Here is a 27,227-nt window from a genome sequence, read left to right on the forward strand (position 1 = left end):
CTTCTGGGAATGACGTAAATGTAAATATATTCCAGCATTTTTTTACTTACTACTACTCGAAATATTTATTTTCACCGTATTTATTTACGAACGTTTATGTCTGATTTAAATCTCGCGCCAATATTTTGAACTGCACTGCACTGAAATGACACCTGAAATTCCCAGCGGCGACGCGGCTCCTTATGTAAAAATGTAATGTAATATGAAGGTTAATTAGAGCCCTTTCTACTAATTTAATTTTGCAATAATTATGCAAGGTGAACTTTATATTCTTAATGATGTTGACCCACAGGACTACATTGGATTTTAAGAGATATTACATTGCAGTCATTGTAGATTTTTACATAATGAATTGGATTTGGAACCCTCTTAAGAATTTTCTTCATTTTAAGAAGGTTTTAACATTGTTTTAAGCATTCTCATATTTAATTTGATAATTAGGCCCAATGATTTAAGTCAAATATTGAAACAATCAAAACAATTAAACTTATTGATGAAAAATTAATAGAAAAGCACAAACTTAAATCACATTTTATTAGACATGTGATATCAGACGAGGATGTGTGTTTTGACACCCTCCACAACACATATAAATCCATGTCGGATTTAATTAAAATATGTTTGCCAATATTAGTAGTTCACTCATGCCTATATCAGCATTTGGATTATTTATTCAATCACAGACCCTTGATTAATTAACCGTTTTGAATTTTATTAAGAGCGTTATCGAATGGCCTTTTTAGGTTAAATCTGAATTTTCCAGTTTGCCACAAGTATTTTCCTTAAACGATTTAAAAGTTCGTAGACAGTCCAAAACACGTGCCTCGCATGTAAATGATCTTATTGTAACTTGTTTCCAGGTAATCCCCTTGATATACTGACGCAATAAGATTTTATACATCCCATATAATGTATCTATATAAGAAAAACCCCCATTTTTGTGAAAGGTAAGGATATCGATCACCCTTATTCTTTTCCACAGCAATAAGAAAAAAAAGCATGTATGAGAGCCCACTTCAATGCCCGGATATAGTATTTACCGACTTCAAAGCTTAGTGGATCTTCGCAGTTTCCTTTCAAAGTTTCATAAAGAACGGATATCATCGCCGACAGACAAGCCAGGTTTTATATAAGACGGTTTTAATATTTATATACCTGAAGTCAGAAGATTTTAAATTTAATATTTTCTTTACGATGTAAGGGCCACCAAATTTGTACTAGCTAGTTATTCTTCTTTAACACAATGAATAGATTTCGGAGAAATTCTATTAATCAATCTTACTTTTTCATCAATATACTTTTTCCGGAAGACTAATGGTTTACTACTCTTAAAAGTTTCTTAACCACCTTCAATCGATGTTTCATGTTTCGCTCGCTTCGCCTTTGATAATGGGATATTGTATAAAGCCGATGAAGTATCATGGAATATGGAGTTCTAATTGTTTTATCTTGCTTTGGCTTCCTTCCAACTTTTCATTATTTACGCGCGGTCATGTATCGAAAGTAAGATTGTTTTCGAAACAGTGGGAGACAAATCAATTTGTAGCTTATTGTTCGCCATAATAAACTTATTATTGAACGCTATATTATCTTGCCATGTGCGTATCAGAGTTTATAGGAGATTAATAATTGCATAAATAAGTGTTTTTTTGTGAATTTTTGAAAACGAGATTTTGTCAATCAGTCTTTTATTAAATCTTTTTTAAATATAATCGAGGAGATTTGACCCTCTTGAATTTAATAAAGTTCTGGATATTCTGCATATCCGTATGTTATACGGATAAGCCATTTATTTGCTGTAAAATTAATCAATTTTCAATCATCAACATATAGAGTAAAATGTCACTATGAAATTTGTCATTTAGTTTACTCTTATAGGACTTTAAATAACGTCAGCAAAAAAATTTAAACCAACTTCTTTCTCTAAAGATTTTTGTTTTTTTTTTAATTTCCAAACGGCATTTTGAAAAACAATAAGTTATAATGCAGTTTTAACATAATTTAATCAAACTTGTATCTTTTACCGTTTCCAAGATCCTAATGGTCACCCTTAAATTTTGGAAAACCAGTACATAAGCATTATTTGTGTTTTGTGTCAAACATTTATTGAGTGTCAATTGTCAGATGCATTTATTCTAGTAGACAAAAACAACGTCAAACTACGTCAATGTATGGTATAATAAATGGAGATATTCGTCAAGCGCATTATTATTTTAAATTGCGAGAATTTTACAGAAGTCATGTGTTAAAAATACGGTCAATTGAAACCACACCCTTAGTACCAAGTGTTAATATATCTGCAATATCTGTCAACTAATAACGACATCTTACAAGAACTCTAACTGTCAATATTTCGAATATTTAAGGGTGCATTTGCATATAGTGATGTGGGTATGCGTAAATTTCAGTTAATTTTCAATTAGGGCATTGTATCACTATTTCTGTGAATGATAAATATCAAATTTATCAAAATGCTCAAAGCGTAATTATCTAAAAAATGCATTAAAAATAATGCTATCTTAAAAAGAGCATATGTACCTCAAGTAACGCAGAATAAATAAGACTGAGAATTTGCAAGCTTTCTATTAAGAACGAAACGCCGAAAAGTTCAAGATTAACTTTTTACAAGAATAATTTAAAACTAATGACAGCAATAAGCCAGATAAAGCAAATACTCATAATTGAGTTTACAATTAGCATACATTTTAGGATTGATAAGGATCGTATAATTAGGTTGTTTGTGCTATTTAATTTTTTCCACACACAACATGGTATAGTTGATTGTTTCCATGTTTGATTTGCTTCTATGTTCTTTTTTCCGTGAAACTTTCAGGCTTCTCAATTATATCCATATTTTGAATACCTACTGTCTCTTATAGTCGTCGTATTTAAAGTTCAGAATTCAACTTCATAAAGCAAAAGCGTCGAAAAAATATCATCGCATAAAACGTATATGTATCGTCCATGTGTGATTAATCTCTCTACATAATAGATTTGCTGTATATAGAAGTAGTAAAATGCAAGTTAACAGATCTGGTAACCAAGAACTGGTCAATCTGGAGGAAGACTCTAGGCATCCAAACTTCAGACACGTGTCTTCCTTATCTTTGAGTTACCTCAGTGATTATCATAAGTTTCCTTTTTGATTTGTTGATTGAGATTATGCAATTCTATGATTCTATAAATAAAGTTAGTATGAAGGTTGGATCAATCGTTGGAATATGTGACCTAAGCGCTAGGTTCAATTACTCTATTTTTGTAAAAAAAATCATGCTTTTGAAGGAGAGGTATTTCCAATAATGGCATACCATCTTCGAAAATAGCCAAGCGTTAATAAATGCTCATCGACAAATAAAGATAAAGACTATATAAATTACGTTACACAGGCGAGTTTTGTGTATCACTCGCATAGGGATATAGGTGTGGCAGGTAATGAAACTGTAGTATCTGAATCCTTGTTTAGAATGTCTAAGACATTAATAAAAAACTATTCAGAGACCCATCATATTATCTAAAATCTAATATCAAGGCAACATCAGTAGCTAATATTGATACGACAACGTCTCCATAGGATGTTGAGCTCTTCCTCCTAAAATTTAATACAAGACAAATAATCGTGGCAGGACTAACTTTACTGCGAATATATCCTGATGATATGATGTCAAACCTACTGGAGGAAAACTATGCATAGAAGTATTAAGAATTTTAAAGCTTTTTTTTATTTTTAATGTTTATAGTAAGATCATATTCTTGACTAAACCTAATATGTACATACATAAAATAAAACTCCTAGATAAATTTGAAGTTTTAATATCAAAACAGAGATAATTATATTAATTAATTCTTGAACGGCTTGTTCTCATAAGAAACAATTTTTTCTAGCTACTTTTATCCCTTTAAAATCAAAATATTTCATATACTTATATCCGGTACTGTCTTAATAATAAATCTTACATAAAATATCGATTTATCTTTAAAGGTGATAAATGACCTTATTCTTTTTTTCCATCAAATGTCAACGACCTACCCCAAGTACAAAATAACAACGGAGGGTAAATAAAGCATACTGCATTATTGGTGTAATTATGCATATTTTAGTAGATTTACCGGAAATGCAGTTCATGGGGTATAATTAAGGTTTGTTCACCCTTAGAATGAAAACATGGAATTTCCCATGGAAGGATTCCATATGGATGAAAGGACATTGAACTCAATGCTAATGGAAGTAGTTCCTAAGGACATTTGTTATAGTGACATATTTGTTCTGTTTTTATTTTATACAACTGGTAGTATGTGCAATGCGAAATTGCACATAAACTAGCAAAAAATAAAACTAATTTATTTTACTACTTCCTTTTATCGAATTATTGGAAATAGCTAATATGCTAATAAAAATTATTACTATTATTACCTTTATTTCTTAAAGTTCTTTTAGCCTTTTTGTTAATTTTCCATTTGACTTTTTTTAAATTTCATTTTGATCTATAGTCAGTTCATCGTCTTTGTCTTCTTCTGAGATATGTTTGTCCTTAAATTGATTTTTTTTAAATATTTTTGAACATTTATCTGTTCCTTCCTTCATACCGTTTGTCAATTATCGCAAATTCTTTTACAATAATTTATTTGCCTTTTTAATATTTATTATCTTTCTTAGATAAATTTAAAATGTAATAGTATTGCAGTAATGAAGCTCATATTACAGCAGAGGTAGGAAGGTCATTTAAAATAATTACAGGAATATTATTAATTTACTCTATAGAATTTAATTTATTAAAAGCTATTTATTACAGTCTTTTATAATTATATTGATCAGTAAACTCATTTAAATCATTATGAAACAGTTGATTTTTTATGGCTGCCTTCAATTATTTTCGAATTAAAGTATTGACGTTAATAAGATCAAACTAGAAGTTTTTGTAATTTAAAAATGAGAAGTTTTGCTGCATATAATTGTTTATAAAATATACAAAGTTTTATCTACAGGTATATCTATAAACGTTGATACAACTAACGCCAAATTATAATTAGACATATTAAAGAAATGGAGATTATGTAGTATTACAAGTTTTATAAATATAAGTAACAATGTAACCATCCATACAATAGGCAAATTTTACATATTTAGGATTTTACTAGCATAATTATAAAAAAATTTTAACTTTAAAAAATATATACTATAGTAAATCGACTACTATTTATGATTAAGTAGTAATATTTATTACTTTCGGGTACAATGCAATATATGTATATTACTCCTGTAAAATTAAACTTGGAAAAGGTTTAAAATAAATGTGTAAACACTAAATTTAAATTTATCTGATCATTTTTCTTCCTGTGGGTTTCATGGGAGAAAGATTTTTTGAAAAACGTCAATTTATTTTTTGTCTGGACGTGAATCCCTAGTGTGTGTCCGTCCCTAATTATAATTTTGTCCTTTGCTTTTTAATTAATTCTCTTTCAAGAAATTAAAAACACCACTTGGCCATTTCTGTGAATGATAAATATCAAATTTATCAAAATGCTCAAAGCGTAATTATCTAAAAAATGCATTAAAAATAATGCTATCTTAAAAAGAGCATATGTACCTCAAGTAACGCAGAATAAATAAGACTGAGAATTTGCAAGCTTTTTATTAAGAACGAAACGCCGAAAAGTTCAAGATTAACTTTTTACAAGAATAATTTAAAACTAATGACAGCAATAAGCCAGATAAAGCAAATACTCATAATTGAGTTTACAATTAGCATACATTTTAGGATTGATGATTGTTTTCTATGTTCTAATTACCAACAATATTAAAATAGCGCATAATTTCTTATTTTTAAATCCATTTCTAAAATGCAGTTGAAGACCAAGTTCTTCCAAGTAATACCTAAAATAGCGATATAGATTCCATTAAATGCCAAATTTACCTCAAGGTAAGGAAATAGGAAGGAAGGGAAGGAAAGGAATATTCTCAAGTATCAGGGAGAAGTTAAAAATTACTTCAAATGTAAGGATAAAATTGACAATTACTCCAAATACTTCGAACATACGAGAAATGTTAAAATCATTTTATATATAGAAAATTCAAAAATAATTTGCTGAAATTGAGAAAACATACAACCGTAACTATACAGCCGAACCTTGGAACATGCGATAAGCGAGTAAAAGATGCTGCGATGTAAAGGATTAATAGTTTTGAAGAGTGGGACGTAGAGTATAATCCAGGATCAGTGTGATCCCCAGTGCGAGATATTTCTGACAAATCTCTAGAACTAAAAGCTTACTAGGCTCAATAAAATTCGTTTGATTATATAAGATGGATTGCTAAAAATAGCCTGGAAGAGTGTCGATAGAAAAGAAAATATATATTTGATATAATTTCTCAAAAACGGATTAAAGGTATTGAAACTGACTATCTCAGTATTGGCCGAGGACAGTTTAAAGTGGCTAAGATCTTGGCGAAAGTGAGAGAAAGGTTTTTCTGATTTAACAGTCATGAAAATGTTAATCACTGGTGCCAACGGTGTGAAAAATGCCTATCATCCAATGCTCAAGAGCCCGGACTAGAGAGAAAATAATGGAGTATTTTGTTGGTACATCTTTGGAATCAATTGTCATAGACGTAACAGGATCTTTTCTTACCAGCCGATACGGAAATCGAATGGTTGAAAGACTTAATCGCACTTTTGAAATCTGTTAAAATTGGGGTAAACTCGAAGGAAACTAACTCAGATTCAATAATTCCTATTGGCACATCGTTCTTCTATTCATGAGTCTATTGGAAAAAGCCTGGCCAAAGTTAACTTTGGAGATAAGCCTTTACAAAGAGAGCGCTTACAAATGATCTATAAATAGACATAGGTTAAACTTCATCTGGAGAGTAGCAGAATGAAATCACGTTATGATATAAAGGCGAATTCTACCATTTTTAATCCTTAGGACAGACTCTGGCTATACAATTCCGCGAAGTATAAAGGGCAAGTCACCAAACCTCCAGAAGGATTGCGAAGGTCCATTTTATGTAGTCACTAAAATCAACGACGCACATTCAACGCCGCTAGACAACGAAGATGAAAATTGTAAACATGGTCCTGCTAGCGGCTTATCATTCAGTTTTATCACACTATTTTGCGGTTATTTTGTAGTTTAGGCTGATTAGTTATGTATATTTACGGTTTTACTTATATTTAGTTAGGTAGTTTTATCTATAGGTTCTAGCTTTTGGAATCATCTTGTTCAAGGGCCTCAGTTAGGCTCCAATTCAGTTTATTTAGGTTATTTCATTGTGAGCCCTGAAATTTTGAATTTTCTAGATGGTGTTATGTATTTGCTTGCTTTGACTCTGAATGTTCTTCTACGATTATTGGTCTCTAGCAGCCAAAACAAAGAAAATGTTCCAAGCCTTTTCAAATTATTACATAGGTGTTTTAAACGGGCAAAGTTTCATGACATTTTACTTATTTTTATTGTTTAACTTGAAAAGAATTAAAGATAGACAGGTCAACGCCATCACGGATAGACAGGTCACGATTAGATGAAAGTTTTGCAACAATAAAAAAGTGTCTTCCTGACTTGAAAGTGTATTTTTGGTTTAAGTCTGTTCTAGACAGGAGTGTGCTCTATTACAACATTTATAATAAATAACAAGTTTTTCATGAATTTGGTACTTCAACGAAATCACGAGTAGGGAAAACTTTATTAATATTATATTAATTAGTATTTAATTATTATGTTTTACTAGGTATGTACGTAAGCAAATTTTTATCTGGAAATCATGGATCATCATATTCTCTTAGAATTCGTTAAAAAACCCTTATTGATTCTTTAAGAAAATGCAATTGGGACGAAAAACATTTGCTAAAACCTCTTCTTAACGGAGAAATTAAAATTAAGTTAAATGAAAAAGTTGATTTTGAAAAACCTTCAAAAACTCTATGGTTGTTCCGAAGTATTTTGTTCACTCTTACTATTATTTTTTAATTTTTGTATAGAATATCTTAAAATTTGTTATATATGTATAAGAGATTATCATAATTTTTTAGGGCATTCCAGATCCCTATAAAGTTTAAAAATAAAGTTAATGGGCGTCAAATTTAATCAAGTGTCTTTATATGCTATGTAGTAGTATAATGGTCGGAAATGATGCACTAAAAACCAAAATGTATTAAAAACTGCTAACTTTAGACAATTTGGACAAGACATTGTTTAAAATTTTAAAAAAATTATTGAAAAACTGCTTTAATTCCGCTTTTCTTAACCTGAACTTCTCTTCAAAGTCTTTCAAGACTGTATAAATAAGTAATAATATTTAATATATAAATGATTTTAAGTAAAGATAAGCAGTTCACATGTCATTATCATTGTTCACAAAATATTTTTTAATAAGTTTCTCATATATTCAAGACAAACAATGAGCTTTAAAGCAAGCATTTCATTCATTTTGTTTGAGCAATACAGAAAATAAAATCCTAATATAGTGGATCAAATAGCTGCAAATAGACGTGATTTGATATTAAAAGGACAAACCAAAACTGGGCCAGCCTGCGTAAAGCTTTTACGTAAGGATAATAATGGACAGGATGGAATTTCAGAGCAAAAGATTATTACGAGTCATATAAATAAAAATAATGCTTATTAGTTACATATAATAATAATCGTTTTTTCATCGGAATATAATAAAAATATAGAGATGTTATACAAATAGGTAATTTTTAGCTATATAGCTACTTTACAATACAATCTATTTGCAAAGTTAAAAAATTACAATTACGAAAGAAACAAAAATAAAACAATATAAGAATTAAATTTAAAAAAAAAACTAAGAGCCAATAAATCAAAAACAGTAATACTGACTTCTCCGCTTTGACAATTCAATAACCGTGCATGTCATAAAATAAATATACTCACAATATAATATGCTAAGCTAAAATTAAGAATTTTATTCACTCACTGCCAAAAAGCATAAGAAAGATCATAATGCTCCAAAGAGGTCGAGACATGTTAAATTTTCTTCACAATCACACAAAAGTGGGAAAAGTATAAAGGAGATAAAGGCTTTTATTTTATTTTATTTTATTTATTTTTAATAACTTTTCTTTTCTTCCAGTAAATTCGTCATTTACCTATTTTTGTAGAGTATAAAACAAGTTGTAATAAAATATTAGAAACAACGATACTAAGAGAATAAAAAATCTTGCAAATATTGTTGTTTTACTTTGTTTTCGTTTGTCAAAGTCTCAACCGAACACATTTTTAGTGCATCATGAATGTCATTATATAATTTCACCACGATGATATATATGAAAATATCTTTTAAATTTAGGCAGATCAAAACAGGTTTCTGAATGTCAGAGCGGATAGAAATATTTTGTCCTGTTAGGAGTAAACGATAAGTAAAGACTAGAAGTTGTAATTTCCAAAGCTTTGAAGTGGACAACCATCATAAAACTATTAATGTTTCTGACACCGGTACATATTTTTTAATGTTAAATACAAATCTGCTTCAAATTCTTTGCACTGGCTGGAGTCTCTTTGTTGTAGCAACATCCAGACAAGGGCCATAAATAGTAGAACCGTAAATACATATCGAATATACCAGATATTCACATAGAGATTTTCTTAGATTAAAACTAAGTACATTTTTACTTGCATATAAGATTTTCATCTTCGTAATAATCGAAAGCCGTGCTGCCTGAATCGTAAATTTGAGTTAGATATTAAACCAAGATTTTTGGCTAATGACGTATAAGGACAAAAATTATTTATTTTTAGCTAACATATAGATAGGAGAAGCTGTTGATAACTTGCCATTACAAACGACACTTTTTTTTATAAAAAAGATAACTTAAAAAACATAATTTTAATATAACTAAATTCAATATTTTTTAATTTAGAACAAAGTAGATTGTGATCCACTGTATCAAAAGCGTTAGAAAAGTCTAGCAATAACAATGCTGCAAGTTGTTTTGCATCAATTATTCGGCTGATATCATACATTACTTTTATTAATGTTACGTCACCGCAATCAGGAAGTATGTTATTTTCCATGATGAACTTTACAACCTGTTTATATACAGGGTGACCACGGTAACTTTGGTAAAAATTGTAGGGTAGGTAGGGGCTCCATAGGCAAGTATTTTGAGCATAGGAACCCATGTCCGGAAAAGCCCCCATTCGGAGATGGGGCTGTTGAAAATTGGACCCTTCGCGGCAGGTGGGTAGGCAACCCAACGTACACGAAAAGTTTTTTTTACTTTTTCTGAACACCATGTATTTTTTTTGTCAATGACAACGATAAATTTTTTACGGAAACTTCAACCTGACTGACAGGAAAAAAAAACACGTTTGTATGAGAAAAAGTAGACGATGAACCGGCTAACTTTCCGCGAGCTTGCTGATGTGCATCTAGTTTATGGAACTACAGGCAGCAAAGCATTAGCGGCTCAGCGCTTGTACGCTCAGCGATTTCCATAGCGTGACCAGGTACACCGCAGCGTGTTTGTAAATGTCGACCGCACACTACGGGAAACGAGATCAATTCAAGTAAGTCTTGTTCTTTAAAAGTATTTTTTTATTGCCAAAGTATAAATTTATTGTAAGTCGTTTATACGGGACTGTTAACTAGGTACAGCAGGAGCGAGGACGACTGCGTCTAGCACGTGATGGACTTGAAGATGCTGTAATGGCACGTATTGCCGAGAATCCCCAAAAGAGCATTCGTCAGATCGCTTCCGAAGTGGGTTGCAGCCACGGGACGGTATGGAATATCTTTCACGACAACAATTTACACCCATTTAAATTGAAGAAAGTTCAACATCTCTTTCCTGACGATCCCCCTCGGCGCCTTCACTACTGCCAGTGGTTAAACCAACGCATTGGGGAAAATCCTGATTTCCTGCGGTATGTTTGTTCCACCGACGAAAAGGGCTTTTCTAGAGAAGGTATGTTCAACGCCCACAACAACCACTTCTGGTCGGAAGAGAACCCGCATGCCATGCATGCAACCACTTGCTTAGTCCATACGTTCTACCCGCCCGCTTGAATGCAAAAAATTATTTGATGTTTCTTCAAGGCCAGTTACAGGAATATTTTGAAGATTTGCCCCTACAGATTATTAATAATATGTGGTGGCACCACGATGGTTGTCCTGCGCACTGGCCAAGGCCGATCCGGAACTATTTAGATGACATTTTCTCCAATCGTTGGATAGGACGTAGGGGTCCCATAGCGTGGCCACCGAGGTCTCCTGATCTTACGCCACCAGATTTCTTTCTGTGGGGCACCATGGAACAAATGGTGTATCAAACACCACTGGATTCGGAGGAGGACTTAATTGCGCGAATCGTAATGGCCGCAGTGTTCATTCGAAAGCAGCAGGGTGTTTTAGCATCTGTTGAGTGCCCGTCCATCACTTTGTTTTTGTTTTATTTTCTTCGTTTTATTTTAATCCTGTTAATTTAAGACTACTTTTACTTTAATAATTTTAGTTTTATGAGTTATCTCCGGTATTTTTTGTGGAGAGCTTTATTGCAATTATTACATCTTTTTGTTTTTAAACTAAAGCGTTTAATTTGTGGCTCGTGTACGATAGGTTGCCAGGATTGCCTTATTGCTTTCCCATCTGGCGCAAAATTTTCAATTTTAAAACAACCGCTCAATTCACAGCATTTGATCCGACTAGTGCGGTCTGTGCGGATATAAATCGTGATTACTTCCTTAATCGCCAAATAGGCGATTTCAAAGTCAACCTGACATTTGACAAACTATACATGGTATTCAGAAAAAAGAAAAAAAAACTTTTCGTGTACGTTTGGTTGCCTACCCACCTGCCGCAAAGGGTCCAATTTTAAAACAGCCCCATCTCCGAATGGCGGCTTTCCCGGACATGGGTTCCTATGCTCAAAATACTTGCCTATGGCGTCCCTACTTACCCTACAATTTTTGCCAAAGTTACCGTGGTCACCCTGTATAACAAAACAAAGGTAAGAACACAATGTCACGGTCTCATCAAATAATATTTGATCATATTTTGACTTCAAATATGATTTGATGAGACCGTGACTTTGTGTTCTTACCTTTGTTTTGTTTTCGTTTGGTCTCTTAGAGAAAAATGGATGATACGTTTCTAACTGTTTATATATTATTCTCTCCAATATTTCAGATATATCAGGTAATAATAGGCTGATGGCCTGAATATCCGAGAGTTCCGATGAATTGTTCCTTTATGAATGAGATATACATGCCTTACCTTCCAAACTGTAAGAAAAGCACTCTTTTCCAAATAATAATTCCCTATGTGGCAAATTTGTGGTAATACATGAGGCATACAGGGTATATGGATAATGAATTATCTTTTATAACAGAAAATATAGTGTAATTATTAAAAATAGGTTAACCATATGTATCTGATGTTTGTAACTAAAGATTATATTGTCATTACCACCAGCTGAATTAATCCAAATTATCATCCAAAATATGGCAAACATTTTTTATTTTGAATACAAATTATTTAATTAAACACTTATAGTATACAAGGTGGTGAGGTCAAAAGGTGTTAAATATTAGTAGCTTGTAAAAAATAAGTAGACTCTCATAAGAAAATGTTGTTAAAAAGCGTACTTTAGTAAAGAGATCGGTATCAAAAACTGGTTTCTTCATCATAGCTTCTAAATTAATCAATGGATTAATTAATTTTATGAAATTAATTAAATTATTCATTAAAATGGTTTTTAAAAAATCTGCAATCGCGAATATATGCACCATCAATATCTAATCTATCGAACCTCGGTATTTCTCCCCTTGCCTCTTGCGAAGAAACGAACTAAATTTAATAAATCAATTATTGCTTTCAGTGCACTTTATAAAATTGAAAGATTTAAAGATTATAATAAATTTTTAAGGCATTTCCAGATGTTAAATTCCAGAGCATTCGAGTTAAGGCTTCGATCGAATCAATTAACTTCCAAGCAAAAAAAAACACCATTTTACTTAAGCGATAATTTTTCAGGACTAAAGATATTATCGTATGGAAAAAGTTATTTTAAAGTTAAAAGTATTTTTACCTGGTTAAAAGATTTCAATAATAACTCACTCGTAAATTTAAAATATTTTAATCCCAAAACTGTTAATACATTTTATTTAAAAAAATTAGAAAAATGCAACTCACGCCTTTCTTACATATTAGGCCAATCAAGCTCCGATTAAATTTATAACTAAGATAATGCTTAAACATCCATCAAAAATTTTGTATTTTTTTTAAATTTTTTCTGAGACGTAAAATCCAGAAAATGCTAAAAAAATTTACATTTTAATTTAGATGAAGTAGTTTGACAGGACTAACGATTCACTGGATGTTTCTCTATAATTGTTTTCGAATTCTTTATTTGCGTTAACGCAAATAACTACCGACTTCTTAGGATTAATTTTTAAACCATTTTAATACGAATATTCTTTTATTACCTAATATTTGAAAAAGCCAATTACACGAAAGAAAAATTGAAATAAATAATTAATAGACTAATTAACGCTCACTCGTAATCTTCACTTTTCTATAGTTGCTGTCAACGTTATTTGCGAATTATTTATCAAAGGTGACGCTGAAAGCCGCCAGCGGCAGCTTTGATGATAAGAGAAACCGAAAATAGATTAACGGTTGAGAGAACTTTTTTAAGGTATGTTTCGCTAAATCGATAAACCTTACACTCCCCAAACAAATCCCAAAGCTTGTTTCATTACTTAAGACACATCCTGTATATTTTGTATTACTGCCGACTTTTACTCAAAGCTATTATAAACTGAAATACAAAAAATATAGGTTAAACTAGCTTCACCCGATATTAAAAAAAACATAAAGGTTATTTTTATACTTAAGCTAAAATCCCATCACTAAATACAACAGAAGAGTCAATTTAACCGCTTTATGCATTTTTGCCTTGCACTCGACAAATATCAAGAAAATAAACGGAAAAGCGAATATTACTTAAATATAAAAGATCGTAGCCCCGGGATACGCAGAAGAAAAGAATTTCCTGGCACAATATCTTTGAGAAGTTTCCATTATCAGCTTTCGACATCATTGGGTCTTATACGGCACCCAATTTCGCTGAATGAATTCTGATTCAATTGACTTTCTGGAAGGCTGCCTATTAGTTTTAAATCTTGGGATACAAACGGTTCTTCCTTTGCCTTTGTAGCTGAAATAAGTCAGGATTTATTACTCTGATACACTTAAAAGGGTCTAGCACTCAATTATTAAATTCTTAAAAATACGTACCTTGTAATTGTCAATTCTATTTGTCATTTGATTTGTATTAATGACAGCATTTGTCTTAAAATTTTCGTTAATATTGCAAAATGTTCTGAGTTTTTTCTTTATAAAAATTAAAAAGTGTTTTTTTTTCAGTAACCAACTCAAAATGACAACTGAAAACAACGGCAACATCGGAGAGTTTTTAAAACCGACATCTAGCAGTAACGAGGACCTGAGTGAATATACTGATGCTGACGAGAGTATATCAGCGCCCACTGAGTTTCTGGCTGAGGCAAGTTTTACTTTTGCTCTTATTTGTTACTTTAAACCTTAGTTTAAGTTATGGAATTTATTCCTACCTTATTGCGGCAATATCAACAAGTATATATTAAATTAAAATTTGGGTAAAATCTGCAGTTAAGCAACTTTCGTTAAAATCAATTTATTTTAGTGAGATTGTTTTGTTAAAACAACTCATGCACGACAAAGAATAAAAAAGTGTTCCAAAGTCGAAAGCGGTCATTTTAAATAACTTCTTAGGCCTAATAGGTGATAAATAATTAAAAATTAGGTATAAAAAAGATTTTTTTAATATAGTTACATACTTAGTCATAATTCCGTAACCAGTAGAACGATTAATTTTTTTTTGCAAACAGACTTCACATTTGACCTAAACTCGATTTTTTAAATAAAAAATACATCATTTCATTTAAAATAAGAAAGTGATCATCCTCTTCTGTCTTAGGGAGGTCTTAAGGGACAAATGTTCAAAATATCATAAAATGTTACCAAAATGTAAAAAACAATTGTCCTCTATAAAGCTAAATAAAAAGCAATTTCAGTTTCACTCTATATGAATGACTTTCTATAATCTATTTATCCCCATCCTAATACATACTTTCCGGTAACGAACACTGCTCTCGATTACCTCTATATCGATTTCATCTAATACAATAACGGTCCATTTGAAATTGCTCAAAATCGCTTGCCAACCTCTAATTAAAGCCCAAGAGCCGAAGTGGATAATAACTAATATAATAGGGGCAATATATTTTGCCATTTAATGCAAAAGTTAATCTTGCAATTGCATGATCGAGTAGAATTTAACGCGATTTGAGGAGGTCGGACACGGTTTATGATAAATGGTTAACTCAAAAATTATGTCAACTTAAAATGGTGATTAAATGATGAAAACGTAAACCGTTTGTCTAACTAAACCCGTATTTTACAACCCTCTGGTGTCATCTTAATTAGAATAATGAAGTTGCTCCCATAAGCGTGACCTAAATATTCGTAATATTTTCTTGGTGAAACTGAAGGTGATTAAGTATAACCAAATATTTGGTAGTGAACTAAATATGGTCTGACATACTGTTTTTAATAATGTTTAGCCAAAATAATTTAAAACATAGTTTTAGGAAATTTTAACGCTTTTTTTTAAATAGGTTAGTATTTCACAATCTATTAGGATGAACAAAGATGAGTGAGAAAATAAATTAATAGGATGAAGGGGAGAACTTAAGAATACCTTACCTTTTATTTTCCACAGTTTACGTGTCTACTATTGTGATTCCATTATATCATGTATTGTGCTTATAATTATAAAACTCAATAAGATAATGTTAAAAATACTTATATTAGGTGACAATTAGATTTTGAATAACAAACTGGCGACTAAAAAGCAACAAATTTGGCATCATATAAGGTTTTCCTTTATATAATATTTGCTATTAAGATTTATTGGATTCATTAATCATCTTACAATGTATATGGAGTATTGGTTATCTTAAAAATCAAACCCAATCAATTTACAGCAAGTTCAGATGTTGTTATCCAAAAATTAGAAATTCACATTAAGCGCAGCAATAGGTCACTGTTTTTCTTGAGACGTTTTATTTACTATGATTTTCTTGGCAAAATCAATTCTTTTGATAGATGATTAAAACACAATTTTTATTTGAAATATTTGTGTGTTGTAATTTTTTTCACTTCATATAAGTTTTTTTCTTTAATAATTTGCCGCCAAATTACGTTTTCCTTTAGACCTGATTTGTGATCCTCTAGGCTTATTTACATTAAATTTAGAACTTATAGTTAATAATCTATTAACATAAATATAACAAATCACCATACGCTAAAAAAAAGTGAATGCATTGTTATTTCAGATTATAATTATAAAGCTATATATTATCATTACATATTTTAAAAATAAAGTATATATAAAAAAAGGCGACCAAATAATTTTTTTACAGTTTCAAATTAGTACATTACATTTAGAACACTACATTATAGTTTTTTGACAAATGCATTTTAAAGGATTTAATCTAAACGACTAAGGCTTAAGAAAAGATGTTTTTTGGTCATTTTCCAAAACTTATACAAATAATCAATAAATATTGATCAATTATTGATCAACTATTCATTACAATAAGGAGCTATATACAGCACAACTAAAGCAGAGCCTTAAATATTCCATGTTTGTTTAGTATATAATTAAATTTTGTTTAAAAATATATAGGAAAATAATGATTTTATTGCTTTTTTCAAAAACATATATCAATTTATTTTTTATTGGCTCTTATTAGTAATTTTTGTATTTTTTTTACTAATAGGTTTTTGAAATTTTCGTAACCATCTTTTATATAAGAAAGCTTGATTTATAAAAAAATATAAATAACATTACTATTTTTTTAATACATTCACTTTTTTTAATTCTTATTAAATTTCGGTATTAATTTCTTAAAAATATATAGAAAACTTATTATGTTTTTTTCAACCAGATTTTGTAAATATATTCTTTTAGTATATTTTTATTCAGAAATGATAGACGTTTCTAAAATATTCCATATAGTTACTAAGCGAATATTGTAAATACTTAAATAAATAAATAAGTGACAAATTTAGCAAAAGTAAATTTTTAAGTTGGAATTCACAAATTTTATATAAAGTCATAGTATTTGTTTTTCAAAAATGAAGCGACAAGAAAATGCTTCACCTTTTAATGCTTAAAAGTAGCTCTTATGTAAATAAATTCATATAAAGTTATCAAAATAAATAGAGAAAAAATAAAGTCAATTTAAATTTATTGCCAGGACTAAAAATTTATAAACCAATTTATATATTTGCCCTAACTAACAACGACTCCATCAATTTGAAATATTAAGCCAAATTTCGAAATCCTTTAATGATATTTAAAACCATCGCAACGACGCTGATGTTATTTAATAGCTACATACTAAAATAAATAAAATATTGATATATAATTCTGCATGGAAGCCCTTTTTTGTTAACAAAAAGCACGCAAAAGGCTTTTAGTAAAGCCATATTTTCGATATTTATTAAATATTAGGTTTGAACTATAATATGTTAAAGTAAGATTATATATAATTTAGAAAAAGATCAATTGAAAAGATTGAAACTTAAGTAGTTATCTGGAAAATCATAATTTTGATTTATGATGATATGTAGCTACTATTCAGCAAACATCTCAGTCAACTAAAGATAAAATTGCTTAGCACGAAATTATCAAAAGATACACCAAGTACGTATAGGTTATGCCAAATTATAACCATTTAATAGATACTAATTTTCCTATTTACCGTTAAGTTTTATAACAAAAAATATTATTCCTTTCTTTTGTTACAGTTTTTGTCAGCTGTCATGCTCAAAGACTATATCACAGCATTAAAGTACTGCAAATTAAGTAAGTAGTATAAAATAATATTTTTTTTAATGTCATTTTTAAAAACAGTTTTTTCTTCGATTATGTCACATTATTCACAAATTCTTTTACTACCATCATTAGTAGGGTCTGAAATATTATACATTTCTTAGTTCTCCAGTATGAACCAAATAACGCTACAGCAAAGGAATTCTACCCTCTCATCTTACAAAAGCTTAAGCAAGGTAAGTTTCCACAAACATTTTCTAGTTCCAAATCTTAATTAAAAAAGTTTTATTTTCACTAAAAATCAATAAAACAGTTTAAACATATTAAATCCGCGTAATTGTTTATTTAATACTCTGATACTTTTTTGATACTGAATATCAAAGAGTTTCCAAAATCCGCTCTGGATTTAATTAAACTTTCAATTTACGCATCAAATTTAATATGGCCTTTTCATTTACCATTCAGCCGAACTTTCTCTCCGATTTTCCATAATTCTAGATATTGGAAAATCAGCTTTAATTTCCATTCTTTGCCAACGCTAAAAATCCTTTATGCAATTTAATATAAAACTATATGCAAACAGTAATTATAAAGCACGAAAACTTTATCGTTATCAAGTTGCGGCTCGATGCGGCATAAGCTTATTACAAACATTCCAGGACTTGCCAGTAATTATTCTAATAATAATGGGAAGTTCTTGAATATTTTAGATTTTGGTTTAAGTAACAATAGTAATAGAACTTTGTGGTCCTACTTCGCAGATATGCCAAATGGTAATGGGGGCGAAGGGAGTAGTAACGACAGCGAGGATGAAGACAGTGAAGGAAACACCCCATCCTCGTCTGAATCTGATAGTAGTGGAACTGAGGAGAGTAGTGAGGGACAAGAGGTAATTACTTATTTGATCACTGTTTATTTGTGGCAGTTCAGCATAAACCCCAAGTCTAATTATGCAAAATAATTATGGCGTTTCTGCAAAATACATAAATAGACATTTCAAGCAACGTAAGGAAATTACCTGCTTATAAAGCTTATATAAAATACACCTACTTAGTATTCAAACACCACCGCGCTTTGGAAATGTCAGAAGTAAAAAATACGATCTAAGTAAGTAATTTATTACGCCAAGTGGAAAAAACAACTTTCCGGTGCAGTTTTTGTTCTTTTGAATTTTAATGGTGCTTGAACTTAGGAATGGAAACGGCGAGTAAGTGGTATAAGTGGCCCTGTAAAAAGGTAACTAAGCCCTAATTTAAATTTAAAATTTTATACGTACAAATTTTAATTATCACTCTAACAAGAAAACGAGTACTATAATTAAAATTCGGTAATATTTTAAAAGGTTAATTGGAACTTAACTTTAAATACTTACCCCTCTATACCTTCATGTGCCGGCCACTGACTAATCAAAAGCTAAATATTTTCATTTCCCGTAAGCCCGAAAAGTCCGATATATTCCAGACTATAAAACAAAAACTATAAAATTTTATTTGGATCAGCTTCTGGTCTATTAGCTACTAACTATTTGCCCCACTCCCTCCACTACCGATTTTACGTAGTACCGAATTTTCCCGAGCACATACGAGAGGCTCGCTGATGCGTATTAGCATACAAGATAAAAATTTAAAAACTTGAAATGAAAAACCCATACATTAACAAAGCCATACATTAACAAAGAACTGAATAAAAAAACACTAAAATCAGTTTCTATAAAACAAAGAGGGAATATAAAAAGTTTATTTGCTATGGTTTTTTTGCCGATAAAAAAGTGTTGTTTCTAAATATTTACATTTTATTATCACAGAAATTATTTTAAAAGTAACTTGTACTACTATTATTTTTTTTAAAACAGTTGACTTGCTGTTCAGTTTAAACGAAAAGCAACACTTCTTACCTTTAACAATGATGTACAACACAGCTGAACGTGTAGACATTATCATTTATAAGTGGTTCTCAGGATAAATTTTTCTTAAGAACAGCTCAACGTTTTAACGAAAGGCATCTAGGTCAAAATGTAGGCCCCGAGTATATGTTCGGCAACTGGTAGCTCAATTTAAAAAAAACTGGTTCTGTCACAAATCAAAAAAGGAGAAATCAACCGAGAAATTGAAATTCTGGGTCAGTTTACAATGAATCTCTAGCAACTGGAGTATCTCGTAAATCAATAAAAAAGGTACTTAAATTTCATAAGTTTTCATAAGTTTTCTATAAACAGCAAATGCTGCAAGAACTTGGTGACGACGACCCGGACAGAAAAACCCAGTTTTGAGAAATAATGACAGATAGAATTGTGGCAAAATATCGATATATATATTTGCTTTTACCTTTTTTTAAAATTGGCATCTTAATAAGTAAAACTGTCATTACCGGAATTATGAGAACCCACATGTACTAAGCTAAAGAGCTGGGATATTGGGAGATGGTATTATCGGCCCAATATTTATATCAGTAAATTTAAATGGCGATATGTATGCTGAAATGCTGCAGAGGTCAAACCACTAAAAGTGCGAAAATTAAAAAACCAAAGGGATATACTGGGCAATTTATCTTTAGAAGAATGCTTACTACAATTCCAATAGCATGGACCACCTTCTCATTATGTTCCCGTTAGGCAATGGTTGGGTAATTATTATCATAACCAGTGGAATTGTAGAATTATCCCTTGAATGGGCACCTAGATCCCCAGACCTAACACCTTTTGACTTTTTTTTGTAGGGTCACCTAAAATATGTGGTTTTTAAAACGCAACGTGAGTCACTAAGGAAACTCTAGTATAGAAGAGTTCAGGAATGCCGTACTATAATCAGAGAAAACTTTATAAATTTTTTGAAAAACTTTGTAAAAAAATTTCAAAATAGTGTTTTTATTTATTGTTTTCTTTAATAAACAGAAAATAATTTTCTGAAATGTGGCTTTCTGCATGAAACGCATTTTTCAAGAGCTACAAGATGATGTACTCGAACCTTTCTATTTAAGATTTTAGGGTTATATTTCTATTTAAGATGTAGCCCTGTCCGAGGTGTTGCAGATAAATGTGAGATATATATGCTTATTTTTTCAGCGTTTTTTTATTCAGTTTTTCGTTCCTAATATATGGCAATTTCAAGTTTTTAAATAGTCACCCTGTATAAAAGCAAATAATAATTGTAGAACAAAATAATAAAAGTTCAATTTTGATCAGCTATCAGCAAAATCAAAGGTAAGACATATCCACATCTCTGTCTTGATAATAAATGAATAAATATGGAGCTTTCAAGAAAATTCAGATATACTCGATTCTAGAAATATAGAGAGCTGTAGATCTTTATTGGTCTTTAGTCATACCTATGACATTCTTCTTTGTTTTCTACTAGACAATTTAAGTTTTCTTCAGAGGCATACTTTAGTGTTTGAAAAAGGGCTTGATTTCTATACGTATGCTAATAGTAATTTTGTTAAATTAATTATTTGTTTTAGGAAGCAGAGGAAGAAGAAGAAATTGAACCTGTAGCAGGCGGAAAAGCTTCGAAGGGTTCCTCAGAAGGCGACGGAACCACAGGAAGTTATTCTAGCTTAGAAGATGACGAAGCAGAAACAGATCAACTTATGGCACTAGCTGCTAAATATCAAATTGACAACGTGAACCTCGGGAACGGCAACAAAATATGTAAGTTAAAATAACTGATCGCTAAAAACTATCTCCCCTAGTATTACTCATACCTCGTTGAACTTTATAGCTGAGTTACTTTTAAAATAATTGATGTGTCCCTAATACGTCCTTTAAGGTTTTCCTTTGTAAGAACCCGCATAAAGCTAATGAAATAAATAGAATCTCTAGTGAAATTAGCTGTTACGTTATACGTTCCAGAGGAGTCCCAACTGGATTTATCGGGCGAGACAGCTGAACACCGGTCGCGCGTTTCTGGCTTAACGATCCAGATAAAGGACGGCTGGATTCTAATAAGTGAATTTCGCTAGAAACATTAATTAATGCGTTTTCATATGCTGTAAAATGTGTTAAATGGTGAACAATGAGCGATGTATATATTTTAGTTTGTTTAAAAATATATTAAATACTACATAAGGTGCAGCCAATAAAAATTTTTATTGTTTACAGCCACAATATCTATTGAAGATACGAAGATAGTTAAATTATGGCATCCAATTTTATATATTTATTTTTGAACGCAACAATAAGCTGTTTGAAAAATTTTAAAGTTCCTATAAGTAACGTAGATATCTGGATCCAGAAAGTTCAAATAAGGTTATTTTCCTTCTGACTGTTCCCATCGTTTTTTGCTTAATTTAATCAGAGTTCTCGTTTAATTATGCGAAACTTTTCCCGTATTAAAAAGAAAATACATAGTTATTTCTCCTTAGAGACTCTTTTTTACTTTCTTTTTTAATTTATAAATATAAGCGCCTTCAAGATCAGAAATCGGGATCTACTCGCCGTAACATTTTAAGAGATTAACTTTTCAAGTTTTCTTTAGTTCGAGTTTGAATTTCGCAAGAAATTCTTGTTTTTTTTTTTTTTAATAGATTTTATATCCGAAGGCATTTTCCACTCAATCAAGAGTTTCCAAACCTTCATAACGGCAGTAGCTTAGAAATTCAAAAACAAATTTTGATTTAAATTGACAAAAAAAGGTACAAAAAAACAAAATCAGATTTTTCAATTTGTTTGCTTCATTTTTTTAATTTATTATATCTGAAGTTTGTCTTTTCTTCTAAAAAAAAGACATTTTAAAATGCTATGATTTTAAGTTTAAATTTAACAACTTTAAAGTTTCGTTTTAAAATCTCAAATAGGAAATTGTGTAAGTTACAACTGCAATTGCTGCATTGGATTCAATATTATATCAAAATTGACTTTCTGTACAAATTAAAAAACCAAAATTTTGGAGTTTTGAGAATTATATAATAGATTTTGAAATTTGCCAACATTTTTTACGTCTTTATTCCAAAAACGTCAAATTCGTTTAAAAAAATGTGCGTTTAAAACTCTTGAGATCTCTGTTCTGTTTGAAAATTCAACCAGCTGATCAGAAAGAGTTAACTGGTAAATTAAAACTGGTATTTCTGGACTATTCGAACGGCTTTCATCATAGAATGCTTTTAACAATTCTTATGTACATTGGTCTTGGCGATGTTACTTGTTGAATTATTAATAGTTATCTATTAAGTAGATTGCAATCAGTTATTACATACCATCTCGTGAAAAAAAATCTACAAAGAAGAAAGGCCCAACAATAATGTCATCAACAACGCCAACTCACACGTTTAATTTTTAATTGAATTGTGTATGCCATTCCTTCATCCAGGGTGGATTTACATCGGACTAGTACCGATAGTTCTGGGTATTTACGCCACCATTCAAGTAGAAAGCGGTTTCATCGGAAAAAGGTATATTTTTCACTAAATTTGGATTTTCCAAATACATATTTTGCAAAAGCTCAACAAATTCAAGGCGCCTCTCAAAGTCTTATTTCATGAGTTCTTGATGAACTTGCATCTAATAAGGTATTTATTCGTATGTAAGAACACTTGTTTTTCCAATATCCATCTCCTTTTCTACTTTCCTAGATGATACATCCTGATTATCGTGAATCACCAATAAAACTTCTTTGATGTTCCTACATGTCCACATCTAGGAACATCTCTGACATGACCAAATTGACTAAACTTCTGCTCAATCTTGCTAACGGTCGATTGCGATATTGGCGGACTAAATAGGCTGATTAGCCCCTATTTTAATAGAAAAAGGAAACACTACCCCAGTTTTAGACCGGTTGAGTACAAGAAGTCAACCTGGGAGCGACTTCTTGATTTCTCATCTCTACATCTCCAAAGGCCTTAGGATGCTTTCTAATTTGAATTATATTAAGCAGAGACTTCCTTTTATTTAAACGTCTTGAGACTTCATCGCTTACCGGATTTAAGTCCTTTGACTATTACCTGTAAGAACATATGAAGAGTTTAGTGTATGCAGATAAATTACGTACCAGGTCTAAACTGCTTCGTAAAAAAGTAATAACCACCGTGTTATTAGGAAAGCTATCAGCCACATCATTATAAGAACTAGACTCTGCTTACAATTTAAAAGTGGACATTGTAAACAGTTATTTTCACAATAGTATTTATTTTTTTTGTTTAATAAAATTATTTTTCAGCATTATTTTAGGTTCAGATACAATAGCACTATTAAATTTAAAAAAATAATATGCTCATAGGACATTTTCGACTCGAATTTTCCTGAAAAACATGTAGTGAAATTTTATTTTTTACCTAGCAGGACATCCTGTATAAAAAAACAAAAAATCTGTGGCTATGTTCGCTTTTAACTTAGGAACCACAATACATCACGTGAAAATTTGCAGAGTTTCAGTTTTTACCCTGGGAGGGTTCTATTTGCAAGCTTTCTATCAATTTTGCAATTACAATTGAAAAATAAATATACGAAACAAAACAATATAGAACAAGTAATACTAATTACCTAAGTGAAATCAGTCATGTGAAAATATTTATTATTTTCCATCTTTGTCTCTTCGTGAAACATGAACCTAGATGGAGTAGATAGCGTTGCCGCCATAATTCAAACCTCGGCTGCTAAGTATTCATTTATTTTTTATTTATGTTAATTTAAATCAGCCGTTCTGTCTCAGAACATAATTATTACCTTCTGACTTCTGAGCCATAACGGCTGATTCTAATTAAAATAAATAAAAAATAATACATATATTTTCAATTGTTCAGAACGACGGCAGATTAAAACAATGCAAATTGATAACATTTACATGGGGGAAATAAATAAACTAAATATAATTCTGAAATGTTTTTTATCGTATTTTCAGTATATGGTATACCTATAATATGTACATGTATTTTCTTAATTTATAATGTAGACAGTACCAGTAACCTGCATATATATAAATACAATTAAAAAATCAGGAAGGTTTTAGTTATCACACTACAATAATAATAACCCAAGAAATGTATCCTTGGCTGTAACACTAACACTTAAAATAAAAAAAAGGTTAAATGTGCTAAAGATGCTAATATCGTTAGCGAAACATGTATCCAGAATAAATAAAATTGATTTGCTGCGGTGGTAAAATTGTTTTTTTACGAATTGGGAAGAATACTTAAGTTCAAATGAATTTTTTCTTCTAATAATTACATTATTAAAAAATATTGTATACTGTCAAATTTGTATGTGTATGAAATACATATACACCTTTAGTATTTTTCTATATATCCACTATCAATATAACAGTTAATCTCGAAGCCTCAACATAAATAGCGAAAGTAGATCCGCTGCAAAAAAATTTCTGTCTATATTTTTATTTCCCTGTCTTTCCTATAATCACTGTCACTATTGTATAAGTATAGGTAATTGTACTTATCGACTTGTCCTAGTGTTTCTGGTTTTTGACTGGTTGTTTTTGAAAAATTTCATAAGGTAAGTTTTCTCTTCGTTTATTGACTGGTGTTCCATACCACTTTTCTTTCTCTCCAAAGCCTTTAAGATTATTTGTTCAGAGTATGCGTTAAACAATAGTAGGTACAACAGGCTTTGTATGCTGTTAAACTGAAACTGTGGCTGTTTGATTAGAATATAATTTTGATATAGTGAAAGTTTCTAGTATATTTATATCAGAATCTTAAAAAAAGAGCTTTACGAGTACATAAACCATTGCGAACTTCAAACTGTGTATCATCAATCCCTCTCTTTAGTTTCACATGTATATCCCTGCACTCTTATGCATTCAGTTTTTTGGCAAACAAATAAAGGTAGATGTTATCCAGTTTGTAGTTACGTTTTCAGTTTATATATTCTTCATAACACCATTCAAAAAATGTGCAGCTATTAAGTCTTCTTCCGGCAAGATTTTAAAAAAATCTAAAGGAATCCCAATCCATGGCTTTAGGCTCTTCATTATTTATGTTTTTCAGAGCACTGATAACTTCGTCTCTCGTAATACCTAGATCTATGTTTTCTTCATTTCGAATTTTCGAATCTATCCTGACATCATTAAAGAGACCTTGTATGTATTCATTTCATCGTTCCAATTTCTATCTATGCTTGTTAAAAGTTTTATTTTTTAATTTTGTAAATAGTTTTATTTTTATCCAGTAGTATGTACTACTAATTCTATAGCGTTTTGAGGGCATTAATCAGGTCATATTTATTTTGTAGATCTTCTATTTCTTTGTATTTGTCTAAATAAAAATTCTGTTTAGCATCTTTTACTTTTTCCTAATAACTGTATAAATTTCTTTAGACTTAAGCTTTTAATTTTGTAAGTCAGCCATTCTTCTTTTTATTTCCTGATCTTGTAATATTACTTGTGTATAGATTCAGAATCAATTTCTTGAGTAGATATGTATGTTGTCTAGTTCATGGTTTAGGCTAACATTTCTTTATATGCAATTGAAAAATTCTGGTCTGAGGTAAGTCTTTTCTAAAAAAGATTTTACAGATCTGATTTCATCTCATAACATCACCTGTTCCATCGTAAAGTGCTCGCCAGATCTGCAGTAAGCTAGTAAATGATGTTGGTGTCCACCCTATTATTTTCCTGGCAGAAGTGATTAATAAGTGACAGATATTAATAATCGATCATTTTCCTTATTACATAACCCAAGCCCAAATTTTCCTACACATGGTCAGACTGTACTTTAATTTTACAATTAAAAGAATCAATAACTCTTATAACATCTCTCGGTTTTCTTAAAGTCAAACCATCATTAATTTATTAGTAGAACGTTTTATAATTATAATTTAATATAAATAAATTTTTAACTTACAGGCATAAAGTTAAAAGGATCCTTAAATATATTCGAATAATGATTACAATTTAACTAAATATAATACATTTGGGATTCTAGAATTTACAAATAAATTTACCCAAATTTTTATTTCTAAGTATTTTTTATTTAGTAATTAATTTTTAGTTCAAGTATTCATCAAGTAAAATTTTTAAAAAAACTAAATGGAATTCATTTAATATTACAACAGTCATTATTATGTAACTTAAAAAATATTCAAAACAAAACTTTAAATTTTCTAGAGTTTCCAAGTAAAATACGTCACATTTACTTACACCCATAAATATTTTTTGCCTGAAACTTCAATTTAAACGCTTACCACTTCCAAATATAAACTTATTTGAATTCAATCAATTCGTTCTCAAGTGAAAATGCATTTACGTTACAAAAATACAATACTCCAGACGTAAAATAGTTTCCGGCTTTTCTAGGAGAAAAATACGATTAATATTTTATTATATACAACTTTACACACAAACTTTCATCGGTTCGGACAAACAATTCCACTGGGAA

The 27,227-nt window shown here is 30.4% G+C and overlaps 1 protein-coding gene across 3 annotated transcripts in view; it reads left to right on the forward strand.

Moving 5' to 3' along the window:
- LOC126736445 (histone-lysine N-methyltransferase SETD1B) overlaps positions 1–27,227 on the forward strand; it is a 60,569-nt gene that overhangs the window by 19,892 nt on the left and 13,450 nt on the right. Inside the window, exons 1-6 of one of the 3 annotated variants that reach the window (XM_050440790.1) lie at positions 14,305–14,323; positions 14,387–14,525; positions 17,879–17,936; positions 18,068–18,139; positions 18,665–18,792; positions 21,360–21,549. In XM_050440790.1, coding sequence (XP_050296747.1) covers positions 14,400–14,525; positions 17,879–17,936; positions 18,068–18,139; positions 18,665–18,792; positions 21,360–21,549 — 574 coding nt within the window. In that variant the 5' untranslated portion in view covers positions 14,305–14,323; positions 14,387–14,399. Of the gene's footprint in view, positions 1–14,304; positions 14,324–14,365; positions 14,526–17,878; positions 17,937–18,067; positions 18,140–18,664; positions 18,793–21,359; positions 21,550–27,227 lie in introns of those variants that run through there. The other 2 variants (XM_050440789.1, XM_050440791.1) reach the window with 2 other exon arrangements.

The sequence above is a fragment of the Anthonomus grandis genome, chromosome 5 (assembly GCF_022605725.1).
Source record: "Anthonomus grandis grandis chromosome 5, icAntGran1.3, whole genome shotgun sequence".
Taxonomy (NCBI): domain Eukaryota; kingdom Metazoa; phylum Arthropoda; class Insecta; order Coleoptera; family Curculionidae; genus Anthonomus; species Anthonomus grandis.